The sequence below is a fragment of the Barbus barbus genome (assembly GCF_936440315.1).
Source record: "Barbus barbus genome assembly, chromosome: 12".
Classification (NCBI taxonomy): Eukaryota; Metazoa; Chordata; class Actinopteri; order Cypriniformes; family Cyprinidae; genus Barbus; species Barbus barbus.
The window spans coordinates 9602135-9627438 of NC_136740.1; the positions used below are offsets into that span (position 1 = coordinate 9602135).

Sequence of the window (25304 nt, forward strand, 5' to 3'; positions counted from 1 at the left end):
TATCAATAAATACACTCACCTAAAGGATTATTAGGAACACCTGTTCAATTTCTCATTAATGCAATTATCTAATCAACCAATCACATGGCAGTTGCTTCAATGCATTTAGGGGTGTGGTCCTGGTCAAGACAATCTCCTGAACTCCAAACTGAATGTCAGAAAGGGAAAGAAAGGTGATTTAAGCAATTTTGAGCATGGCATGGTTGTTGGTGCCAGACGGGCCGGTCTGAGTATTTCACAATCTGCTCAGTTACTGGGATTTTCACGCACAACCATTTCTAGGGTTTATAAAGAATGTTGTGAAAAGGGAAAAACATCCAGTATGCGGCAGTCCTGTGGGCGAAAATGCCTTGTTGATGCTAGAGGTCAGAGGAGAACGGGCCGACTGATTCAAGCTGATAGAAGAGCAACTTTGACTGAAATAACCACTCGTTACAACCGAGGTATGCAGCAAAGCATTTGTGAAGCCACAACACGCACAACCTTGAGGCGAATGGGCTACAACAGCAGAAGACCCCACCGGGTACCACTCATCTCCACTACAAATAGGAAAAAGAGGCTACAATTTGCACGAGCTCACCAAAATTGGACGGTTGAAGACTGGAAAAATGTTGCCTGGTCTGATGAGTCTCGATTTCTGTTGAGACATTCAGATGGTAGGGTCAGAATTTGGCATAAACAGAATGAGAACATGGATCCATCATGCCTTGTTACCACTGTGCAGGCTGGTGGTGGTGGTGTAATGGTGTGGGGGATGTTTTCTTGGCACACTTTAGGCCCCTTAGTGCCAATTGGGCATCGTTTAAATGCCACGGCCTACCTGAGCATTGTTTCTGACCATGTCCATCCCTTTATGACCACCATGTACCCATCCTCTGATGGCTACTTCCAGCAGTATAATGCACCATGTCACAAAGCTCGAATCATTTCAAATTGGTTTCTTGAACATGACAATGAGTTCACTGTACTAAAATGGCCCCCACAGTCACCAGATCTCAACCCAATAGAGCATCTTTGGGATGTGGTGGAACGGGAGCTTCGTGCCCTGGATGTGCATCCCACAAATCTCCATCAACTGCAAGATGCTATCCTATCAATATGGGCCAACATTTATAAAGAATGCTTTCAGCACCTTGTTGAATCAATGCCACGTAGAATTAATGCAGTTCTGAAGGCGAAAGGGGGTCAAACACAGTATTAGTATGGTGTTCCTAATAATCCTTTAGGTGAGTGTGTATTCAAATAGAAAACAATTTATTTGAACTGGATCAAAGTAACACTTTACAATAAGGTTATATTTGTTAATATTAGTTAATCACATGAACTAACAATGAAATATAATTCGTAACACTTTATTTTAAAGTGTCCTTTTTACACGTTACATATACATACTATTATAATAACAATAAATTATGCATAATTACCTGCAAGTAACCCTAAACAAAATCCTAACCCTAACCATATAGTAAGCAGAGGTCACATGTAGTAAGCACTCGAGTCACATGACTTGACTTGATTTAAGGACTTATGACTTGCTTGGCTAAATAAAGAAAATGGCTTGATTTGAATTGGACTTGAGATCCAGTGATTTGAGACTAGACTTGACTTGACCTTCATGACTCGGCAGGACTTGACTTTATAACAATTCTAATTATTATTATAAATCATTGCGACATTAATTTGTTAAGCAAAACGCAAGCCACTGAACCAGCGGCAGAAGTGATCCGATTCTGCGCAGTTCATGACACTGCACGAGCACAGGAACACAGCGTGCCAAAACAGGGAGCAAGAGAATATCCCGAGGTGTTTGGATTAACACTTCGAAACTGTAAGCATTTGCAAAGCCAGGACGTTACCACTTCATAAAGGAAAGGTATGTAAGCTTGTTCGTTAGTTGAAAACAGCATTGGTCTTAAAATTCAGCTTAGGTCTGTCATTAAATTATAGTGATTATAAATGATCAATCTCATGTTTGTAATTAACGACGTCAAACTTTAATTTGAACGAATCGGTTAAGTGATTCAGTGGCCCATTCTTGCTTGTTCATGAACGAATCAACTGTTTTGAATGAATCAGTTCAATGAACGCTTCTGTGATAAAGCAGTGATTTGCCACCACTTACTGGCGGCATTAATGTCATGGAGTAGGTCTATCATATAATTTCTATATTCCATTTTTTTTATACATTTTTTCCCCAACAGAACAAACAGAAAACAAAAACAAAAAGCTTAGGCAGACCTTAAATGCACAGCTGTCAATTTAGTTCTTATTAAAATAAAATCAAAGAAATCGATAAGTTACAGGGGAAGATACATAAACATTAACAGCAGGCTTCTTGTTTTAAGCCACAATGACAATATTTTCCAAGAACAATGTAGGCAATCATGCAAAGTGAAAGAAACAGTCCAAATAGCCGATGAAAATTTTGGGTCCATTTTATTTCTGATATAAGGGGTGAGTTGTAGTCAGAATATTATTTTAAATTGAATAGCATGTTTTGTTACTCACTGAAATTCTTTAGCGTGCTCCCAGACTGAATCCCAGGCTTTGCTGGAGATATTTAGTGCAAAATAATTTTCAAACATCTGTTAAATATTATCTGTCTCCTAGGATGGTCAAACTCAATATAACATAAATAGGAGGTACATATTTTTATCTTGTATTTTTATCCATATTTTCTCAATTACAGACTTATCGGTATACAAAGTAGTATTTTGCCTATTTTCAAAATGTTATATTTAAAACATTATTATTTAAAATGTATAATTAAAGTCCATTTCTGAGGAAAAATGAATAAGGTCGTGTGGCAAAAATATATTTGTTCCTGTTGGATACTGTGACTTGACTTGACCTTTATCAAGACTTGACTTGACTTGCTTGATTTGTTTTTACTGTGACTTTATTTTAAGGTCCAATTCTTGCTATTAACAAACCATTCACTACGACTTTTGCATCAAACTCCTAATTTGCTGCTTATTGATAGTAAGCTAGTTTTTACGTTTAGGTATTGGGTAGGAATAGAAATGTAGAATATGGTCATGCAGAATATGTGCTTTATTAGTACTAATATTTTATTAATAGGCATGCAAAAAAAGCAACTAGTTAATAGTGAGAATTGGTCCCAATGCTAAAGTGTTATCAAAATAATGCCCCCTTAAATATTTTTTAATGTAGCTATTTCAAATGTACCGCTTAACTGTTATTTAACAATGAGTAGCTTGGGAAGCTACTGTTTATTTAACCTGAATAATTTGCAAAGTGGTCTTTATGCTGATATTCAAAAGTCTGAATAACTTGCTGTCCCTCAGAGAAATGAATATAGTGCTGTCACTCTTTACTGCAGCACTTACAAAGGACGTAAACTGAGGGTACAATAGGTCAAAATATGAAGGATGTTTTTTTTAAACGCATGTATAAATTACTCAGTAAAACCTTATCACATATAACTCCACCAACAGGAATTATGTTGATAATGCAATATATATATTCATACATTGCTAAACCGTTCTAGCCCCATGTAGCTCTCTAATAGCATTGTGCATAGGACTACTGCCATTATGTCATCAAGACAAAGAAGTTGTAAGATTGGATAAAACTTTACAAGGTCCTTTACACCTTTACAAATGTATTAATATATTTAATATTTCTCTATATTTACTGTCTGGCACCCTTATACTTTACAAATGTAACCACTGATGTAAGTTATGTAACAAGTGATGTTTTTTTTTTATCATAGACTGTTTTTGACTGTGATAGTTAAAGGTATAGTTCACCTTCAGTTGGTCCCCATTGGCTTGCATAGTGTTGTTTTTTCTTTCTTTCTTTCTTTCTTTCTTTCTTTCTTTCTTTCTTTCTTTCTTTCTTTCTTTCTTTCTTTTTCCCATACTATGGAAGTCAATGGGGACCAACTGAAGGTGAACTATCCTTTTAACTTTGTACCACAGGGAAAATAATATAGAGCTGAACTTGTTTTCAACTCAGATTATTCCTTTAAACACTATTGCTAGTGTCTCCACCTGGGAAAATGCCAATATAATTTTCCATACTAATTTTCCATCTGTTTTGCCTTTAACCATTTCTGCCAATGATAGATGGGTCAGGATGGTATACTAGTCTTCCAGCAACTAGTAGAATACTGTGGCCAAGTAGCGAGTTGTGTTTTATTTATTTATTTATTTATTATTTTTATTTATTTTTTTTGCTTCTTCTTCTTGAAAAATAACAGTACATTTTTGAGGCATTAACATATGGCAACTCTATACTACAACAGAAAATTGTCAAAAGATATTGTTTCTTGCAATAATCAAGAAAATTTAATAAAGTGTAATAAAGAAAATAACACAATTTAAAAAATTGCCTCTAAATACTCTAGTGAATATCTTGAGAAATGTTGAATGCTTTGTTCCTCTATTTTCTGCTTCTGTCCAAATTCAGACTAAAAATCTTTACATCTACAATAAAAAAAAAAAAATTGCATCTGCATTTATATCTCCATTTTGTCCAGTGTCGGAGTGTGATACAGACTTTTCAGAAAATCAATTTCAATGATTTCAAGAAAATCAAGAAAATAAAAATACAAATGAAAATAAATAGTAATATAATTTTTAGAGATCTTAATTTTTTCTTGGTCTTTCTCGTTTCTCATGTCAAAGTCTGCTGTTAATCCTCTCATCCTATTTTTCTCGTTCCAGTAGTTATACATTCATATTTAATTTCCCCTCTCTCACCCTCGCCGTCCCATCCTCTTGTTTGTAAACATTTCTCACTCTGTCGCCCTCATTTCTTGAGCTGTTCTCCTCATTTCTCTCTCTCTTCCCTCCTTTCCCTACACCCCGCAGCCCCCCCCGTCCTCAGGGAGCGCTTGCCTGCTACTGTCGCCGTAGGCATGCTTTTAGGGGGTTCGTGTCTGGATCCTCTCCTCACTGATGATTAGATTGTTATGCAATGACAACTGCTATGCAGATACAGCATACATCCAGCCACTCACTCCGAGTGGATCCACCACACCTTTTACCCGTAATTACTCGCCGCGGACATCTTTGTCAGAGTTACCGAGCGTGCGCGTGTGCGAGCATTCGTGTTCAATTTCCAGCACTTTGACGTCTAATAGTTCCCGGTGCTATTTTTACCGGTGTGCTTCAGCAGACCCGTGGTAAACAGTGCTTTAAAGTCAGATATGTGGCACACAGGACTCACAGGAAGTCGCTCCCCTGTCAGTTCCTCCTCAAACCTCATTATCCACCCAAGGCCTTTGTCTTTCACTCAGCGTCCTTCCATACATATTTATGCACGGACATTGCAAAAAAGGAGCGTGTAATGGAATTCAGTTCTCCGAGAGAAAAAAAAAAAGACAACGACAGAAAGAGAGAAATGCAAAGCTTATTAAAATGTGTCCACGCAACCCAAATTCATTTGGGTGATAATGATTAGCGAGACATTCCCGAGCACTTTTCCCACTGCGCTTACTGTCCTTCCCTCTTGCGTTCACGGTTTCTCTCACGATGTCAGCCCGAGCTCCATCATTAATATTTGAAATGAGTGAAGGGAGTTTAATTGTGAAAAGCTGCAGTCCTATTAAGCGAAGGCTTGCTGTAATCTCATTGCCCTGGTCTGTCAATCTGCATGAGGATCCCAGACACTCACATTCACTGAAATATTAGCCAGAATAAGACAGCTGGAGACAGCGGCGTGAACTTTTGAACCAGACTCGCTGCACGGCTGCTCTCACTGATGGCTGAGGGGTAACAAAGTTTGCATTTCTTATGCATTTTTGCTGTTGTCTATTTTTTGTTGTCTCTCTCTGACAGCTGTTACTAAAGAGTAAGATGTTGTGGCTGTTGGTAGACAGCGATCTGTACGCATTGTTCCATTCTGGCAGCAGAGCTGGGCAGTGTGCAGAGACCCCAGCACCTCTGAGGACCGTCTCTGTTAAAAATAGCACTAGCTTCAAGCTACTGTACTTCCTGTGATGATTACATGAGCAGGAATCTCTCAGACGCTCAATCCTCTGCTGCGTTGGGTCTTGAGTTCTCTTCACTAAGCATCCCCCCAATGACTGACTGTCCTCATTTTCTTCCATTCGCTTCCCCTGCTTTCTCCCTCTTGTTTTTTCTTCTCGATCTAATAATGCTCTCTCTCTTTCTCTTTTTTTGTAGAGATCAGACAGTAATGAAGACACTGAGGCTGCAGAGGAACTACTGCTCATAAACAAGCCGCTGACAGACCTAAACAACCTCCTCATTCAGCTGGTCAGTCAGTCTGTTGTGTATGTGTGCTACTGTCCATTCTAATTTTCCAACTGTTTTGTGTTTAGCCAATCCTTTTACACAAATTACAGGTGGGCCAGGATAGTCTACTAGAGGTCAACTTGTGACTTTTTTTTTTTTTCTTACAAAAAAATGTGCATTATTTTTCTAATAATTCAACGGACCGAAGTCAATTATTCCGCTTATACTACGGTTGCCACACCTCATCGATCAGATGATATATTTCAAGGCATTCGTCCGGTTTTTCTACTTAAATCGCTATTGTGAGTAGGATTATTTCTTCCGCATCTCATCCAACGCCTCCGTTGCTAATTCCAAAACGTCAATTTAAAGCTAGTAACGGAGGCTTGAGCTGTTGATAGCAGACTAATGCAGTTAATAACAGTTAATAACTAAGTTATGAGAGAGAGAGAGAGAGAGAGAGAGAGAGAGAGAGAGAGATTAATGTTACCCCTGTGAGTCTGTGGGTCTCTCAATAGTGTTCGGCAGCAATGTCTCCAGTTATAGTGAGATTTTAAGTTCATTTTCTTCACGAACAGCGCCGTTGTGAGAAGTCATGTAGTTTTTAAGTTCTTAAACTATATTACTCAGGGCTCGACATTAACGCTTGTCCGGAACAAGTGAATGTTTTGGACGGGCAGGTGAAAGAGAAATTTACTTGCCCAATCGGACAAGTAACTTGAAAATGTCAATACCAAAAACAATAATAATTGCCTTTATTTCTGATATAGCCTCGCCTCGTTTGCGAGAATATTGTAATTGTTGTTTTAACAATGTGTGATTTGACGTCGAGTATATTGAGTGTATTTAGTATATTGCAAGAATCAAACAAAGCACACCTACGGAATGACGCATACATTACGTAAATAGTAACGTAGGTTAGACTAGTGCCCCCCCAAGTTTGTCTAATTTCACTCGCGCCCCCCCTCCCTTCCCGCGAGCCCAAAGTGTGCGAACATCATTCACATATTATTTGCTGCGTTTCGAGTGCGTAGCATTAAGAAACATAGACATATAACCATCTTACCTGATTCAGTGTGATGGCTGAGCCTGTTTCTGAGAGCACAACATGCTAATCCGTGGTTGTATTCCCTAATGATTTACGGCTAACCGTAAATCATCCTCCACTGCCAATAAGCGTGAGCGATGCTTGCTTTTGATGTACGTATATACAGAAAATGCTGCTTCGCAGAGCCAGGTTGAGGCAAAAGGCAAGAGTACATCAATTGCAAGTCTTGAAAGTTCAGCGTATTCCGTCTCCACTGCCAGCCAGAATTCTGACAGTGTGGATGAGTCGAACAGTGTCTTCACAGTACGGTCACTTGAAAGGTCCAGAAGGACATCCTGCTGATTTGATGACAGATTCACTGTGCTTTCGATGAAGGGGTTATGAACCCAGTCGTACCGGTTCCAACTATGCTGCTCAGGAAAGTACTTATTGAAATGTGCAGACAGGGCTTGCAGATGGAAAGTGATTTCTTTTTTTGTAACATCCCAGTTAAGCTCATTTTCCGTGAGAAATTCATCCAAGGTCGGGAACATGTCTAAATTTCCCCCATCAACCTGTCCCCGCCATCGCTCCAGTTTCTTCACAAACCCCACAATTTTATCGGACATTGTTAGTAGGTTTGAATTCGGGCCCTGAAGAGACAAATTAAGGGTATTAAGTCTATCAAAAATGTCAGACAGGTATGCAAGATCTGTGAGCCACTTAGCATCAGTAAAATAATTTGCAAAAGAAGATCCATAATCAAGCAGAAAAATCCTCAGTTCGTCACGCAATGAAAATATCCGCTGCAGCACTTTCCCTCTGGAGAGCCATCTTACCTCCGTGTGCAAAAGTAACGATTCATATTCCGACCCCATTTCTTTGCACAACAGGCCAAACAGTCTTGATTTTGTGGGCCGAGTTTTTATGAAATTTACAATTTGTGTTGCTGTTTGAAGCACTGCGTTCAACTCTGCAGGAAGAGTTTTTGCTGCAAGGGCCTCTCTGTGAATCATACAGTGGGTGAAACGAACGTGCGGAGCTACTTCACGAACCAAAGCAGCGAGTCCTTTATTTTTCCCTAACATTGATCCCGCTCCGTCTGTGCACACGCCGACACAGTTGTCCCAACAAAGCCCAAGTTCATTCAGTTTACCACTGAGTTTTTCAAAGATATCTCTTCCTGTGCATGTTTTTTCCATTGATGAGCAAAATAGCAGATCCTCAAGCAATTTTCTCTCATGACGGTAGCGGACAAATGCAAGTAGTTGGGAGGAGTTTGAGATGTCTGTCGACTCATCTAATTGCAATGAAAAAAAAATTCCATTCTTTATTCTTTCAATTAGCTGACATTTGACATCAGTTGCCATTTCACTGATACGCCGGCTTATGGTGTTGTCCGATAGTGGAATTTGTTCAATGTCACTTGCATACTTATCTCCAAACATAGTTCTACAGATGGCCATTGCTGCTGGACGAATGAGGCTCTCTGCAATTGTATGAGGCTTTTTGGCCTTGGCAACTAAATGCGCCACCTCATATGAAGCAGTAAGCGCTTTTACTGGCAGAGTGGTTTGGCTGGTCATAGTTTGTTTTTGACCTGTTAATGCTGATTCTTTACGGCGAAAAAAGTCAACCGGTTTATCTTTTAACATTGGATGTTTGGTTTGTAAGTGACGTATCAGTTTCACAGGTTTCAAACTGTCGTTTGCAAGCACCTCTGAACATACAACACACTGTGGACGTGGTTCGTTATTAATTGTGATGCCCGTGAATCCGTATTTTATGTACTGTTCATCATACTTCCGTCGCTTTGATGCACACAGGCCTTTGGTTTTTGCAGTTAATCCTCTCTGTGTGGAGGTCCCCGTCGTTGACGTGGAGGGTTCGTCATCAGTTTGAATTCGTGATGTTTCAGACGGGCACTCCTCTTCTTTTTTGTCAGATGGTTCACCCCTTTTACTTTCACTGGTATTAATCTTAAAAAGCCACCGGTCCATTATTTTTTTTTAACGTTACTTGCTTTTTCTCGAACTCGATCGCACCAACTCTGCTCTCACAGCTGCCTGATAATTAGCTGCGGGACTAATCAGATTGCCCCCTAGTGGATGCCTCAAAAATGAACCGTAAATAATTTTACACCATTCTCACTGTCGCCTAACAGCGGGAGTCAGATTGCCCCCTAGCGGATGGCTAACGATTTGAAAGCTCGTATTCATAAATCTTCAAGGCAATATCTCTGAATTAATTGATGCTCGCGCCCCCCACAGGTTGAAAACCCCTGGACTAGTGCACGTGCGGGTGCATTCTTTCACTTCATGATTCAGTATTAAAATGCATGAAGAATGATCAGAAAATTCAAGATATGGGGGCAGAATATGTATATATTTATATAAATACATATTGTTAATATCACACGAAGATCGAGCGCCGTTTTTTTTTGTTTTTAGGTTTTTTTTCTCCAAAAATCAGCATGATTATAATTGTGATTTTATAGCAGTTCAATAAACAAGAAATTAATATTAAGAGACTTACGTTTTAGACACCATATTTCTTGTTTTTGCTCTATTTTGCCAACAGAAATAATTCCAAACACAGCCACAGCACTGTTTTGTGTCTCTGAGCAACATGACGGCGCTTCGTTCCTGAATGAATCAACCATTTAAATGTTTCGGTTCAGTCGCAGTGACTCACTTATTAACAGTGACTTGATGCCACCTACGGGTGGTTTTAATTTCACATTTACAGTATTTTTGTTATTTTTAACAATTTCAAATATCAGTATTAATGTTTTATGTATCAAAACATTATTTATTCATTTGTAACTGCAGGTTAAAGCATTCCATGTCCTTCAGAGCTGCATTAAACAGTGGGTAAATATATCTATTCCACTTCAGATGCAGCTTCTGTTTTTCCTCTGCATTGCAAAGATGAATTTTGTTGATACTGATTTAATTTTTTTGGTAACAGCCCAAATGTCTTATAGTAATTGACTGATTAAATTTAACTAATTAAAACATTTCAATTTTAAGTTTAAAAATGATGAAAATTCATATATAAAATAATTAAATATTAGCATTTAGTTTTTAACTTTACTATAAAATAATTGTATTTGTATTTAATACTCCCTTTTTAATTTAAAATATAATAGTATTATTAGGGGTGTAAATCGGATGGATCGTCACGATACGATATCGATTCTCATACCCAGCGATACGATATTTGCCGATACCTCAAAAAATTTGACTATATGATTATGATTCGATCCAGGAGTATATGGATTGAAATATCGATATTATGATATTATATACCCATTTAAATACAATTTAATGATATTATATGCCTATTATATTAAATGCTATTTAAACTCACAAATGCAACCAAAATATATAACGTGAACATTTATCTGAAATTTTCACATCCTGTACCTCAGTTGGGACATTCACAACAACAACAAAAAATAGGCCTACACTTTTTTTTTTTTTTTTTTATAATTAAGGAAATAAACAATTGGAAAATCGATTCTGGCTGCTACTATGGGCTCAATGATAAAACATATTTTCTACATAACCAAATTACAAGCAATAACAGAAAATAAATACAATAGAACAAAGACACAATTTCAATAAACAGCACTTTTCCGGTTTTTCAGCTCAGTCTAAAAGAAATCTGTGTAGTTTGCTTTCACTTTAAGAATGAAAGCACGGATTTAACATACTGATACACATGCGTTTTCTTTCTCAACTGTTTACATTAAGACATATGCCTAACCGAGTGTGTTTACTAGGATATTCGCCATACGCGCATTTTGGTGTAATTTTGTCTGCATTTATTCATCCATGCACAAAAAAGCAGAAGAGAGCTCAATTTAGTATTCTCACGGTGTAGACACGGCTGTCTCTGTGCGTGTGCTTCAGATGTGTGTGCAGAAAACTTCTCACACAGCGCTCTTCTGTTCCGCCATCAATCCCGAGTGTCTTTTATGCTCGCCTTGTGCCTTCGGGCAGTCCTTATATAGAGTCCTGATATGTGAGTTTGAACAAGAATGCACGCATTGGCGGTAATGCATAGACGGACATTTATGTGAAAATGTGGACAGTGCCAAAATAAAGGTGCCTATTTATGCTACAGATATCGATATTTTATGCGTGGCATCAATGCATCGTATCTTCAGACGTTATATCGATCCATATCGGTGAATCGTTACAGCCCTAAGTATTATCACACTTTATTAGTCGGGGAGGAGGGGGGAGTCGTGGTCTAATGGTTAGAGAGTCGGACTCGTAATCGAGAGGTTGCGGGTTCGAGTCCCCGGCCGGCAGGGATTGTAGGTGGGGGGAGTGAATGTACAGTGCTCTCTCCACCCTCAATACCACGACTGAGGTGCCCTTGAGCAAGGCACCGAACCCCCAATTGCTCCCCGGGCGCCGCAGCATGGCTGCCCACTGCTCCGGATGTGTGTTCACAGTGTGTGTGTGTGTGTGTGTGTGTGTGTGTGTGTGCATTTGTTCACTACTCACTGCTGTGTGTGTGCACTTGGATGGGTTAAACGCAGAGCACCAATTTCGAGTATGGGTCACCATACTTGACAATACGTCACGACTTTTGTTTACTATTTTATTTAAAAAGAAAATCTAACTAAAACTAAATGCTCACAAAATCTACTGCATATACACTCACCTAAAGGATTATTAGGAACACCATACTAATACTGTATTTGACCCCCTTTCGCCTTCAGAACTGCCTTAATTCTACGTGGCATTTATTCAACAAGGTGCTGAAAGCATTCTTTAGAAATGTTGGCCCATATTGATAGGATAGCATCTTGCAGTTGATGGAGATTTGTGGGATGCACATCCAGGGCACGAAGCTCCCGTTCCACCACATCCCAAAGATGCTCTATTGGGTTGAGATCTGGTGACTGTGGGGGCCATTTTAGTACAGTGAACTCATTGTCATGTTCAAGAAACCAATTTGAAATGATTCGAGCTTTGTGACATGGTGCATTATCCTGCTGGAAGTAGCCATCATGGGTACATGGTGGTCATAAAGGGATGGACATGGTCAGAAACAATGCTCAGGTAGGCCGTGGCATTTAAACGATGCCCAATTGGCACTAAGGGGCCTAAAGTGTGCCAAGAAAACATCCCCCACACCATTACACCACCACCACCAGCCTGCAAAGTGGTAACAAGGCATGATGGATCCATGTTCCCATTCTGTTTACGCCAAATTCTGACTCTACCATCTGAATGGCTCAACAGAAATCGAGACTCATCAGACCAGGCAACATTTTTCCAGTCTTCAACCGTCCAATTTTGGTGAGCTTGTGCAAATTGTAGCCATACTTGACAATACGTCACGGGGAAGTCTTGTAGCCTCGGGGAAGTTGTGGCCTAATGGTTAGAGTCGGACTTGTAATCCGAAGGTTGCGAGTTCGAGTCTCCGGCTGGCAGGAATTGTAGGTGGGGGGAGTGAATGTCCAGCGCCCTCTCCACCCTCAATACCACGACTGAGGTGCCCTTGAGCAAGGCACCGAACACCCAACTGCTCCCCGCTGTAGCATAAAATGGCTGGCCACTGCTCTGGGTGTATGTTCACGGTGTGTGTGTGTTCACTGCTGTGTGTGTGCACGATGGATGGGTTAAATGCAGAGCACGAATTCCGAGTATGGGTCACCATACTTGGCTGAATGTCACTTCACTTCTTTTTCCTATTTGTAGTGGAGATGAGTGGTACCCGGTGGGGTCTTCTGCTGTTGTAGCCCATCCGCCTCAAGGTTGTGCGTGTTGTGGCTTCACAAATGCTTTGCTGCATACCTCGGTTGTAACGAGTGCTTATTTCAGTCAAAGTTGCTCTTCTATCAGCTTGAATCAGTCGGCCCATTCTCCTCTGACCTCTAGCATCAACAAGGCATTTTCGCCCACAGGACTGCCGCATACTGGATGTTTTTCCCTTTTCACACCATTCTTTGTAAACCCTAGAAATGGTTGTGCGTGAAAATCCCAGTAACTGAGCAGATTGTGAAATACTCAGACCGGCCCGTCTGGCACCAACAACCATGCCACGCTCAAAATTGCTTAAATCACCTTTCTTTCCCATTCTGACATTCAGTTTGGAGTTCAGGAGATTGTCTTGACCAGGACCACACCCCTAAATGCATTGAAGCAACTGCCATGTGATTGGTTGATTAGATAATTGCATTAATGAGAAATTGAACAGGTGTTCCTAATAATCCTTTAGGTGAGTGTATACTCTATAAACACTATATACTATGTTTTATATAACTACAATAAATAATTATATTTATAACTAAATTTATAACTCCGGGCAACTAACTTTTATACTCGGACAAGTAAATGACAAATTTACTTGTCCAAAGGACAGCCACATGAGAATGCTTAATGTCAAGCCCTGTTACTGATAAAATGGTCAGAGTAGCGCTAACTACATTAGCGCTTATGTTAAGGTGTGTGCAAACTGTCTGTGAGGGAGAGAGAGAGCGGGAGAGAGACAGTAGGCTATGTGCTTTCCGCACTTAATAAAACGTAATTTTGTGGCAAAAACATGGACAAGATCTGTCGTTTTTATCCTTTTGTTTACTATATTCATTTGTTTTGCCAGTGTCGTTGTGGGTTTTGGTTATTTTGCTCTTGTAAGACCTTTGAAATAACAGAAATCATTTGGCAAATTGATATGGTCATGTAAAGCGGTCAAGACCTACCTGAAACTACATTCGCCGTGCGTTTCCCTGAAAATAATTGCACACCTTAGAACATCCGTCAGCCAATCAGATTCAAGTATTCAACGGCCCTGTAGTATAACTTTAATATATGTGACTCTGGACCACAAAACCAGTCGTAAGTAACACAGGTATATTTGTAGCAATAGCCAACAATACATTGCATGGGTCAAAATTTTAGATTTTTCTTTTTTTTTTCTTTGCAAATTTTTTTTAAATTTGCAAAAATTTTCCTACCGTAAATGTATTAACTTAATTCTTGATTAGTAATATGCATTGCTAAGAACTTCATTTGGTCAACTCTAAAGGCGATTTTCTCAATATTTAGATTTTTTTGCACCCTCAGATTCCAGATTTTCAAATAGCTGTATCTCGGCCAAATATTGTCCTATCGTAACAAAACATACGTCAATAGAAAACGTATTTATTCAGCTTTCAGATGATGTATAAATCTCAATTTAAAAAAAAAGAAATATCCTTATGACTAGCTTCGTGGTCCAGGGTCACGTTGTTTATCTATTTGGAATTAAATTCTTACAAGCTCAAATTGAGCAAATCATTATCATTTGTCTTTTAACATTGTTCTTAAAAACCAAGCGCATCCTCAGTAGTTACATGCAAGCAGTTAATTTATTGTAATGTGTAATATCTTAAAAAGTAGTATTTATTTATGAAGTATCAGAAAAATCCTTCGGATAGTGCATTATAATGCATAATCCACTGGTCTATAATATTTATTTGTGCAATAAAAGGTTATTTAGCCTATTAATTTGAATATCTCTATTGAGGGACTTTGAATAACATCCAGATGTTGCTCAGAAACACATCAGAGGCTACTTATACAGAGCTGCCTTTTTATTTTTATTAAATGGGACACTAGAGAACTGGCAGGAAAGTCTAGGGAGACAGAGGGGGAACACATCAGGGGCATGAGCCAAGCCAGGTTCAAACCCAAGTCCCTACAAACTTACTCCTATGGTACAACTCGGACATACAAGGCTTACTTAGACAGACTAGTCATTCAGACAGTCTACCGACTCTGTTTTGAAAATGTTGTTTTTCAAATCCCTAACTTAAATCTGTCAAATAAATCTGGTTCTCAGTGTTCTTGTCCTCCACTATGGGACATTATAAGTCTATAGCGTTAAACATTTATGAAACGTAGGGACCAAAAATGTTTTCTCCATTCCTGCAAGCTACCTTCACCTGAAGTTCACAGAACAATCTGGAGGTGCCAAACTGAAATACTGATTGGAATCATCATCCATCCATCACCAGAGCATATTCACTTTTAAAAATCAAGACTTTGTCTTCAGCAATGGTTTTTCTTGTAACGAACCCATAGGCCCTAAGATGCTAAAACACTTTGTGATCAGATCACCGAAACCCAACCTAGGCTCGTTGGAAAGACTCTACCTACATTTTCTGCAAAACTACAAAAAACTTACCAGTGCATATACAGTATTTCACTGCAGCTTCCAGCTATAATCGCAAATAATTGATTAATAAAGTCTTATTTTTGCGCATTTCCTCGAACAATACTATATTATGTCCTCAACACACTTTTACACGTGTGTGTGTATATGTATATTTATATATATATATATATATATATATATATATATATATATATATATATATATATATATATATATATATTAGTTCGGTCAAAATTAGTGCATTGACGCAGGCGATTAATTTTTTCCAGTTTAACGCGTTCAAAATAATTAACGCCGTTCACGCAGGGGCGGGGCTAGTGTTGGCCACCTCACTCACAACTGCTACCTCTGTCTTTATTTTCTTGCTAAGAAGTGCATTTATTTAGTCACAGAACGTCTTTACGAGCACATCAAACAGGAGACGTTTCAGACACGCATTCCACCTTAGTAACTTGTTTTGTAGAACATCACAGTTATATATGATATGAGAACATTAGGGCCTGTTGATAGGGAGTACATGTTATTTAATAAAAATATAATTATATTTTCAGAGTGACATAATTTTTTTCTCAAACAGTCTGTGGGGTAAAATGCCCCCAGGGGCAATGGGCAATTACTGTAGTTATTCTGTTCTGAACATCAAATCCTTTGTTGTTCCATCAAATTTTATATTTAAATATTACCTCAAGTTAGCATCAGGGAGCTAATTAACTAGCCAGTTAGCATCAGCTAATATTTTATTTTATTTTTTTCAATATTCTTTTTTTAATTTTAAGATAAATCTTCCTGTACTTTTAAGATAAATCTTCCTGTATCTTGCTGTAAAGGTTTAAAACAAATTGCTTCATCAGACTGGGGAGCAATTTAAAAAAAAAATCTAATAACATAAACTCTGAACTTTGAAAACTTTTCTGAACACATTTAACTTTTGCTTCACAGAAAAAAACTTTTAATCCTTAAAGGGGGCGTTTTCCCCCACTCTACCCTAGTATTGGTATCAGTGATATTGGCCTTCAGTAATAAAAAATGATGCCATTAAAACAAATATTAAAAATATACTGTCTTTATGTTGTTTCTACATTAATTTGAAGATTAAATGTGAAATTATTGCAATATAAAAGTATATTTAAAAAGTTTGTTAGGTGGGATTAATCGCGATTAATTTCAGAAAAATTGTGCGATTTAATTAGTCATTTTTTTTAATCGATTGACAATATATATATATATATATATATATATATATATATATATATATATATATATATATATATATATATATATATATATATATATATATATATAAATTTTTTTTTTTTTTTTTTTTTTTTTTCAGACAATCTATACTTGCCCTGTAGTGCATATGGTACAGCATTGCACTTGTAATGTGGAGGGCTGGAGTACAGGTCTCTTGAAACACAAGTTACGACACTCTACAAAAGAGCGCAAAGCCTCAAAATAATAATTTTATAGAGCATTGACCTTTTAGTGCCACATTACATTTCCAAACTGCTGTGATACATATAACAATGTAATAATACATTGCCACAATCACATTTAACCCTTTAGGCGCCAGGGATTTTTTGGAAAAAATGCTGGATTTTGACATCAACATTTCAAAAGCTTGTGGCTTGAAAGGGCTTAAAGATAGAGATAGTAAATTAGAAAAATGTTGGGCATGACCGAAAGTTTATGTGGGGTGTAAATATACTCATCTAATTTGCATATTATGATGTCATCAGGGGACAGCCCTCTTGAATTTCATAATATTCAGGAAATAGTAGATATTGAATTGATGTTTGAACTTGCATGTTTGTTTGTTTTTGTCTTTTTATCCTCATTCCAAATGATCAGGAAAAGAGGAAATCAACAGTAAAACAGGAGAAAGTAGTAAATTATTACTATATTACATTTACATTTATTCATTTAGCTGACGCTTTTATCCAAAGCGACTTACAATTGCTATATATGTCAGAGGTCGCACGCCTCTGGAGCAACTAGGGGTTAAGTGTCTTGCTCAGGTACACATTGGTGTCTCACAGTGGATTCGAACCCGGGTCTCTCACACCAAAGGCATGTGTCTTATCCACTGCGCCATCACCACCCCATATTACTGTGCCATAGTAAAATACATGTGCCTATGTGTTGATCAGTTGACCAGCTATCTGCCTAATCAGGTATCTAGGTGACACAGTTTATAGTTCTTGAGAGTATGGTACCTCTCATTACATGGCACAGCGCACAGACCTACCCCACACTGACTGCTGTACTTTGTCTGCCGGCAGCCCTTTGAGCGTGCACGATCAGAAAAATGGCACTATGCCCAGAAAAGATGTACCGGGAGAAACGTGATCATTAGACGGCCGATCATCATTTCCAAAAGGCAAATATTCCCCTTCAGAGTCAGAATCGGCGAATAACATTTGCAACACATCCTCACGGAACAACTTTTTATTAGCCATTTGGCGATTTTCTCTCACAAATCTCACAATTTACTCACACGCTATGAACTGAATTGCTTCCGCATCAATGACACGATAGCTCATTGCTTTGCTATTTCCTCAAACAAGTTTGGTCTAGAATCGAAGTACTGCATGTCTTCCATCTAATGGTAGGGAATACAAATGAGATATTGCACCATATTAGGAACTACAGTCTATTTCATGAAGTATGACGTTTTGTCGCAATTTTGCGACTTTGGCGCTTGGAGGGTTAAAGGGTTCATCGGATGCCCACAAGTTGAAATGATTTTTTAGGGTATTAATGAAAAGCCTATAACATACTTTGGTTAAAATTTCTCAGTGGTAGTGTAAAAAACACCCTTTTTACCCTGTCAAAATCAGATCTGTTTTCAGCAAGCTATTTTTTTTAGTCCATGTCGTGAAACTTGCTAACTAGCACCTATTAGGAAAGGCGATTTACAAATATTCATAAAAAACTCTTATACTCACTTCTTCTGTAGATGAAGCTGGATCACAAATGATTTGCGCGAACATGAACGCATTTAGGCAGATCGGTGATCTGCGCATTCCCTTCAAAATCAAAAGTAACGTTAATCTACTGTGTCTTCAGCGGCTAAGATGTCGGGAGTAAATGACGACTACTAAATTCATTATTACATCCAACAACAAAACACCTCAATTGCTTATTCAGAGACATTCTTGTCTTCCCCTGCACTGGAGTCAACACAATGACGGACAGCTCTCAGCTCACTCAGGGCGAGTCTAAGGTAAGACATCCTTGTCAGTGACAATTTGCCGCTAAATGTATACATTTGTACCCAGTCACATATTTCCAACAAATCTTGGATACCACATACGGAGGTACACCAAAGCACTTGACTTAAACTTTGCCACATTGTACCAGTGGATATCACACCTGCCTACCTTATCCTTTTAATTCTCCTCTTTGCTCATTCACTCTTAAGCTTCATAACATGGGTTTGTTTATGCAGTCATTTTTGTGCGTGCCACGGAAGTAAATCCCCTAAATTACAGTTTTGTGTGTATACGGAACAGACAGTTTTACCATCTTGCACATTTGGTATCCCCTATTTTTGACCAAAGTAATATTACATCAACTAAAAACTTGTGTTTGGTGATTTTAAATAAATCACCATTGACAGAACCATCATGTTTTGTTATGCGTTGCTATGTCCGCTTACTATAAACTAGGCTTATTAGGCTTTGGGCTTATTATTTTATAGGCTCATAAAGCAATCCATTTTATGGAAATAATAAAGTATACAGGTTGTAGGTTGCAACATTTTGGAATGTGGCTTATTTCCAAAATAACGTGTTTGGGTTTAAGTTTATTATATGATTATATAATGCTTATATAACTTGAAGTTTGCTCTGATTTGCTGTTTTTTGTTATGGCAAGATCTGGCAACATTGAGTCAAGACATACCTCCTTTCATGTAATTTCTTGCACCACAACTCTAATACGTGTTTAAATACAACATTAACAACTAGTTGTTTGGTTCTGTAAATGCAAATGCATTTTTCACTATCTGTATTTTTTGGAAGTCAATTTAGTTATAGAATGCGGTTGTTACTCCTGTGAGTTACTGAACTGTGTGTGTACAGAACCACATTAAGCAGTGCAAGTGAATTGACCAAATTTAGCTATAGTGTGTACATATCAGTTACATTTCAGATATACATCATTTGTTACATTACAGAAGTCAGTGGGATACATTATTCTCCCATTTCACTGCTTGCTGAGCTCTAGTCTTACACTTACAGCAGACTGGTCTATGCGAGGTTCCAGGGTTGACACAATGTCAGACTGAAAACCCTTCTTGGCTTTAATTGGAACCTTTATTTTTAGAGTGCTGATGATATGCGGACAATGCAGTGGTTTATAGTAAAGAAATAGATATAAAGATATAAAATCATGCCTGATGAAACCATTCTACAAGTAATAATGTAATTTTAATAACAATTTGCATTAGATTGATTCCAATGTGTTCAACAGTAATTTCATGATATATAATAAAGAATCTGTGATGTGAAATTCATTATTGGACTATAGTAAGTGCATAAGGGCCGTTTTTACACACCCTCTGCTCTCCATCGCATTTTCACGTGTCATTAACCGATCCCCATAATGAATAATGGAGCATCCATTTCAAAAATAATCAATCCAGACGAGTGAGACATTCATAATTGAAAAGAGAGATTTGCCTCTCATTCGTTTCATGGAAGCCTCAAATTGATAGAGAGATAGATTGAATTTCATTGCCAGTGAATTTTGTGTGTTTGCCAAGGTTTTGTATCTTTCACTCATGAAAGCGTATTAGGACAGCCAGCCGTAGATGAAGACTCTGTACTGCCTTTGAAAAGAGGGTTTGGGTGTTTGTGGCAGATGCAATAAACAGAAATGCAGTTCAGTATTAGGTTGTGTGGAAGGCTTTGTTGTATTTCGTATTCCATTGTTGTAGTTTCATATATTGCACACTGTATATGACTCATGTCTGATAGAGGCTTTCAGCTGACACGTCTAGATGAGACTACACTGACAATCCCATCTATTGAAGATAGAGAGAGCAAGTGAAATGAAAGTGGTTGGCGTAGTGATGCACTGTGGCATAAAATTCTCACAGATGGCAGAAAGACCAGAGACCAGCTCCCCACCAACACTCTCCACTCAACTCTGTAACCCTCAGACATGCATCCAGGCTCTCTCTCTTCTCTCTCTCTCTCTCTATGTGTGTGTGTGTGTGCGTTTGAGTGGCAAGCTGTGCCCACATGACCCTCAAGGCAGAATTCAAGCTGATTCTGCCCACTGTGCCAGGAAAAGCTGACAGACACATTGTTACACACTAAAACTAACATATAATTCTGCTGTGAAAAGGGTTTTTAAACCTGTATATTTGTGCGGTATCTAAAATCAGTCATGACACTGTTCTTAATGTTTTATGACCACATTAAAAAGCCAGGTATAAATTTACCCAAGATGATCTCGATATGGTCTAAAATGGATTTATTGAAGCTATAAATGCAAATGCAAGTTAAATGTAATAAATATGTAATTAAGTAGTAAGAAAATCCACTTTTGAAATGTGCTCACCTGATTTAATCAACAATATCCAAAATCAAATAATTTGCACTTGAAATCTTGTTTCTATCATTTACCTCCCCAAAGAGAGCACTTTAAGACTTTTTCTTCAGTTTCAATCCCTTTTACCATTTTTTTACTGACAGGAAACCCCTGAAATGGTAGAAATTTGTCATGCTTCAGTTAATGCAACCTCATGTAATAAGTGGCGATTGGCATTTTTCATAGGTAAGTGTGGTATGATCTCTATTTAATCACACTAGAGACGAATTGGAAGTCAATGCAGTTAGTCTATAAATATCTAGATATTATTTGGATACAAAACACAGTGTTTTGTGAATAAATGTGGCCTTTTGCTCTGTGACACTATGAAAGCTCTGTATGAGCCCAAAACCAACATTAGCTCAACAAGTGCTGTGTTGTTTGACCAGTGGTCTCTGGTGAACCTGTTTGGGAAAATATGCAAATATAAACATATCACAGTGTCATGTACATTCTGGAATAGCTGAAGATGAAAAACCATGGGTATGTTTCCATCTACTCCCTAGATACACTGCCCAGGGAGTCAGACATTTTCAGAACTGTGCGCTGCTTCACTCCCTATAAATTACATAGTGGACAGTAAAAAAAATAGCACACATTGGCTGCTCACTATATTACATATATATATATATGCTCTGTTGGCTGTGGAGTCGAGACATTTACAAATATGATTAAAAGATGAATATGAGACAAAACTACAGAATGCCACATTTTATTATTGGGTGATTCAACACATAGATTAGGCAGTCGTGGCCTAATGGATAGAGAGTTGGACTTGTAACCTGAAGGTCGTGGGACGAGTCTCAGGTCTGGCAGGGATTGTAGGTCGGGGAGTGAATAACCAACACTCTCTCCACCCTCAATACCACGACTGAGGTGAGACCCTTGAGCAAGGCACCGAACCCCCAACTGCTCCCCGGGCGCCACAGTATTGGCTGCCCACTGCTCCGGGTGTATGTTCACTACTGTGTGTACACTTGGATGGGTTAAATGCAGAGCACAAATTCCGAGTATGGGTGACCATACTTGGCCACACACCACTTCCCTTTCCTTTTTTCCTTTCCCTTCCCTTTCCCAGCTAAGAAGTTCAGCACGTTTAGAGTTTCATCCCCCTATCTGATGTGAGCACAAGTATTGGAACAGTTGCCTCACAGGTCTTTCTAAGTGATCAGCTGTCTCCTGTTGCATTAATTCTTGAGATATTAAAAGCAGGGAATGTGTCGTATCAGTTATATCCATTACTTCTGCATTCTGAATCTTGCATGCGATGATGACACACACAAACCAGGATGAAGACGAGGGAGCTGACTTTGAGAGAAAAGCAAGCAATTTGGATGCTAAAAGAAAAGAGGAAGTCAGTTAGAGCTCTAGCAAAAACAAAGGGCATGGAGAAATCAGGGGTTTGGAAACCACCAGAGACACCAGCATCCAACAACGACCTGATCGGCTGAGAAAACAACAGTAGTTGATGACAGACAAATCATAAAAGCTGTGAAAATGAATCCTAAAAAACATGTCTGTAAAATCACCAACAACTTCCAGAAAGCTGGGGTGATGCTCTGACAATTTACTGTCCTCAGGAGACTTTGACACAGAATTACAGATGCTACACAGCAAGATGCAAACCTCTGACCAGCACCAAAAATAGAAAGGCAAGATTAGAGTTTGCAAAAAAGCACAAAGGTGAGCCAGAAGAGTTTATGACTGTGTTTATGGATCGATGAGACAAAGCTGAACCTTTATCTAAGTGATGGGAAAGCAAAAATGTGGAGATAAAAGGGAACTGCAATGATCCCAAGCATACAGCCTCATCTGTAAAGCATGGTGGAGGTGGTGTCGTGTCATGGGCATGCATGGCTGCCTCTGGAACAGGCCCTCTCAACTTTACTGATGACTTAATGTATGATGACAGTAGCAGAATGAATTTGGAAGGGTAGAAACCCATCTTGCCTACCAATATTCAAGAAAATGCCACCAGATTCATTGGGAAGTGCTTCATATTGCATCAGGACAATGACCCAAAACACCCTGCCAGTTCAGTCAAGGAATTTATAAGGGAAAAGAAATGGAAAGTCTTATATTGCCCAAGTCAATCTCCAGATTTAAATCCGATTGAACATAAATTTCACCAGCTGGAGAGGAGAGTAAAGGCAGAAACTCCCCAAAACAAACAACAATTGGAATTGGCTGCATTAAAGGCTGGGAAAAGTATTTCAAAGGATGAGACCAAGAGTCTGGTGATGTCTATGGGTCACAGACTCACTGCTGTGCTGTGATCTGCAACTAAATAATAGCTTTTAATCTTTTATATCTGCCTTATGTTCAACTGTCCCAATACTTATGCTCACATCAATGAGTGGGATGAACTCTAAACGTGCTGTTCTTTTTATTTGGTAAAACATATATGTGTTGAAAAATAACAAAATGTGACATTCTGTAGTTTTGTCTCATATTCATCTTTTAATCATATTTGCAAATGTCTTGACTCCACAGCCAACAGAGCAATTTTGTCTTTACTGTTCAAATACTTATGGAGGGCACTATATATACTAACTCATCATTTCTTCTCTATCAAGTCGTCAGAAGCAGCTGAGTGCATTTTTCATCATGATCCCTCATTTTTTAACAGTTACAGTGAAGATGTAAGATAAACAAAACCGATGATGCCAGCAGGATTTCAGTCATCTCATCATACGGCAACGTTGGTTAATAAATGCCAGCTGCGTTTTTAATGAACAACATCATAACTGTGTCGCAGGCAATTGAATCATCATTCATTTTGCAAATCAAGATTTTAGAAGAAAATTGATATGCATATATAAAATAAATTTAAGGTGCTGTATTACATACATTACATACATTTTAGCTTTTATGCAGTTCAAATAATGCTGCGTTGAGAGTAATATACAGTATATATTTTTTTTCACAGTGCAAGTATTTAAAGAATAAAAGTTTTTTTTTTTTTTTTTTTTTTTTTTTTTTTTTTTTATAGTTTCAAATGAAGTACGTCACATTGCAGGACACTGCTTGAAATTTAATGTCAACTACCCGCCTGCAGAATTGTGCAGAAAGATTTCCACAGAATTTCATCATTCAGCAGAACATATTATTCATAACATTCTATACATCCACAGTCCTATGCATTAAACATTTAGTCTAAATTAACAATGCTATCAAAAAGACTTCTTATTCCTAAAAACACATTTCACATTATTTAAATTAATTCTGACAAATTCTGCATTTTTTTTTTTTTATACACATTCAACATAGAGAGAAAAAAAAAACAAAGTGTTCAAGGCAGAAGACTGAACAGAAATACTAGTTCTGTCACAGAATACCTCATCTGTAATCTCAAACTCAAAAGCCATCAGGTCCTGCAACATGATAAATGATTTGAATTTATGAATAGTGCTTCTATTCTTCATAATGTCGTTGTATCATTAAAGCAGGCAGCTTAAACAGGACATCCTACAAATATATGTAATTTAGGCTAGAATATTTAAACCACTGCGCAAGTGATACATATAGTGTTTGGTTAAAATTACTCCCAAAGGTTACTAAATAAACGGCTTCACTCTCCCATTGACCTTGGGTTTTTAAACCAAGATAGGGCACTGCTATTTAAAATATAGCTTTATATTTATTTAATAAAATACCTACAAAAACCACAGCCATAGAAGTGGGACACACAGCATTGATTGACTTGTGTATGTGCACACATATGCATATATGTGGAAGCAGGTCACCAGGATGGGACATTATGCTAGTTTGTTGTCAAGGGCGAATGGTGCCCAAGGATCAGTTGAACAGATTGCCTATGTGTGCTAGGGATACACTGCATTTTAAATAGTTCATCCAAAAGGGAAATGTGTCACCTCAAAGTCTCCGCTCAATATAAAAGCCGTTTCATGCGTTTACTCCACACACTTTTCGTTTTTGGTGGTAAATATTCTGAGTTTGCCCGCAAACAATCACACATGATCTTCCCTGCAGTCTGTTTACATGGCGGCTGAGTTCACAGTTTGAAGCAACACATGGTTTGAAAAATGTAATTTGCAGTGTTGTTTGTTCCAAAGGCAGAGGCACATGAGGCGGTGGGAAATATCGATCGCCTCAAATGCACAGGCCCAGTTTTGTGCCTGAGTACATGCGGAGGTCACGAGAGGCCCTACGCGTTACACGTCCCCACAGGCTTCGGTTCTCCTCCTCTTCTCATTCTTTCTTTCTCTCTTCCAATCATCCTTTCTCAGCCCACAGTGGCATTAACA

The 25304-nt window shown here is 38.3% G+C and overlaps 1 protein-coding gene across 1 annotated transcript in view; it reads left to right on the top strand.

Moving 5' to 3' along the window:
- Positions 1 to 25304, top strand: part of LOC306878283 (serine/threonine-protein kinase ULK4-like) — a 221934-nt gene that overhangs the window by 154894 nt on the left and 41736 nt on the right. Inside the window, exon 34 of the mRNA XM_079430532.1 lies at positions 6156 to 6248. Coding sequence (XP_079286658.1) covers positions 6156 to 6248 — 93 coding nt within the window. The remainder of the gene's footprint in view (positions 1 to 6155; positions 6249 to 25304) is intronic.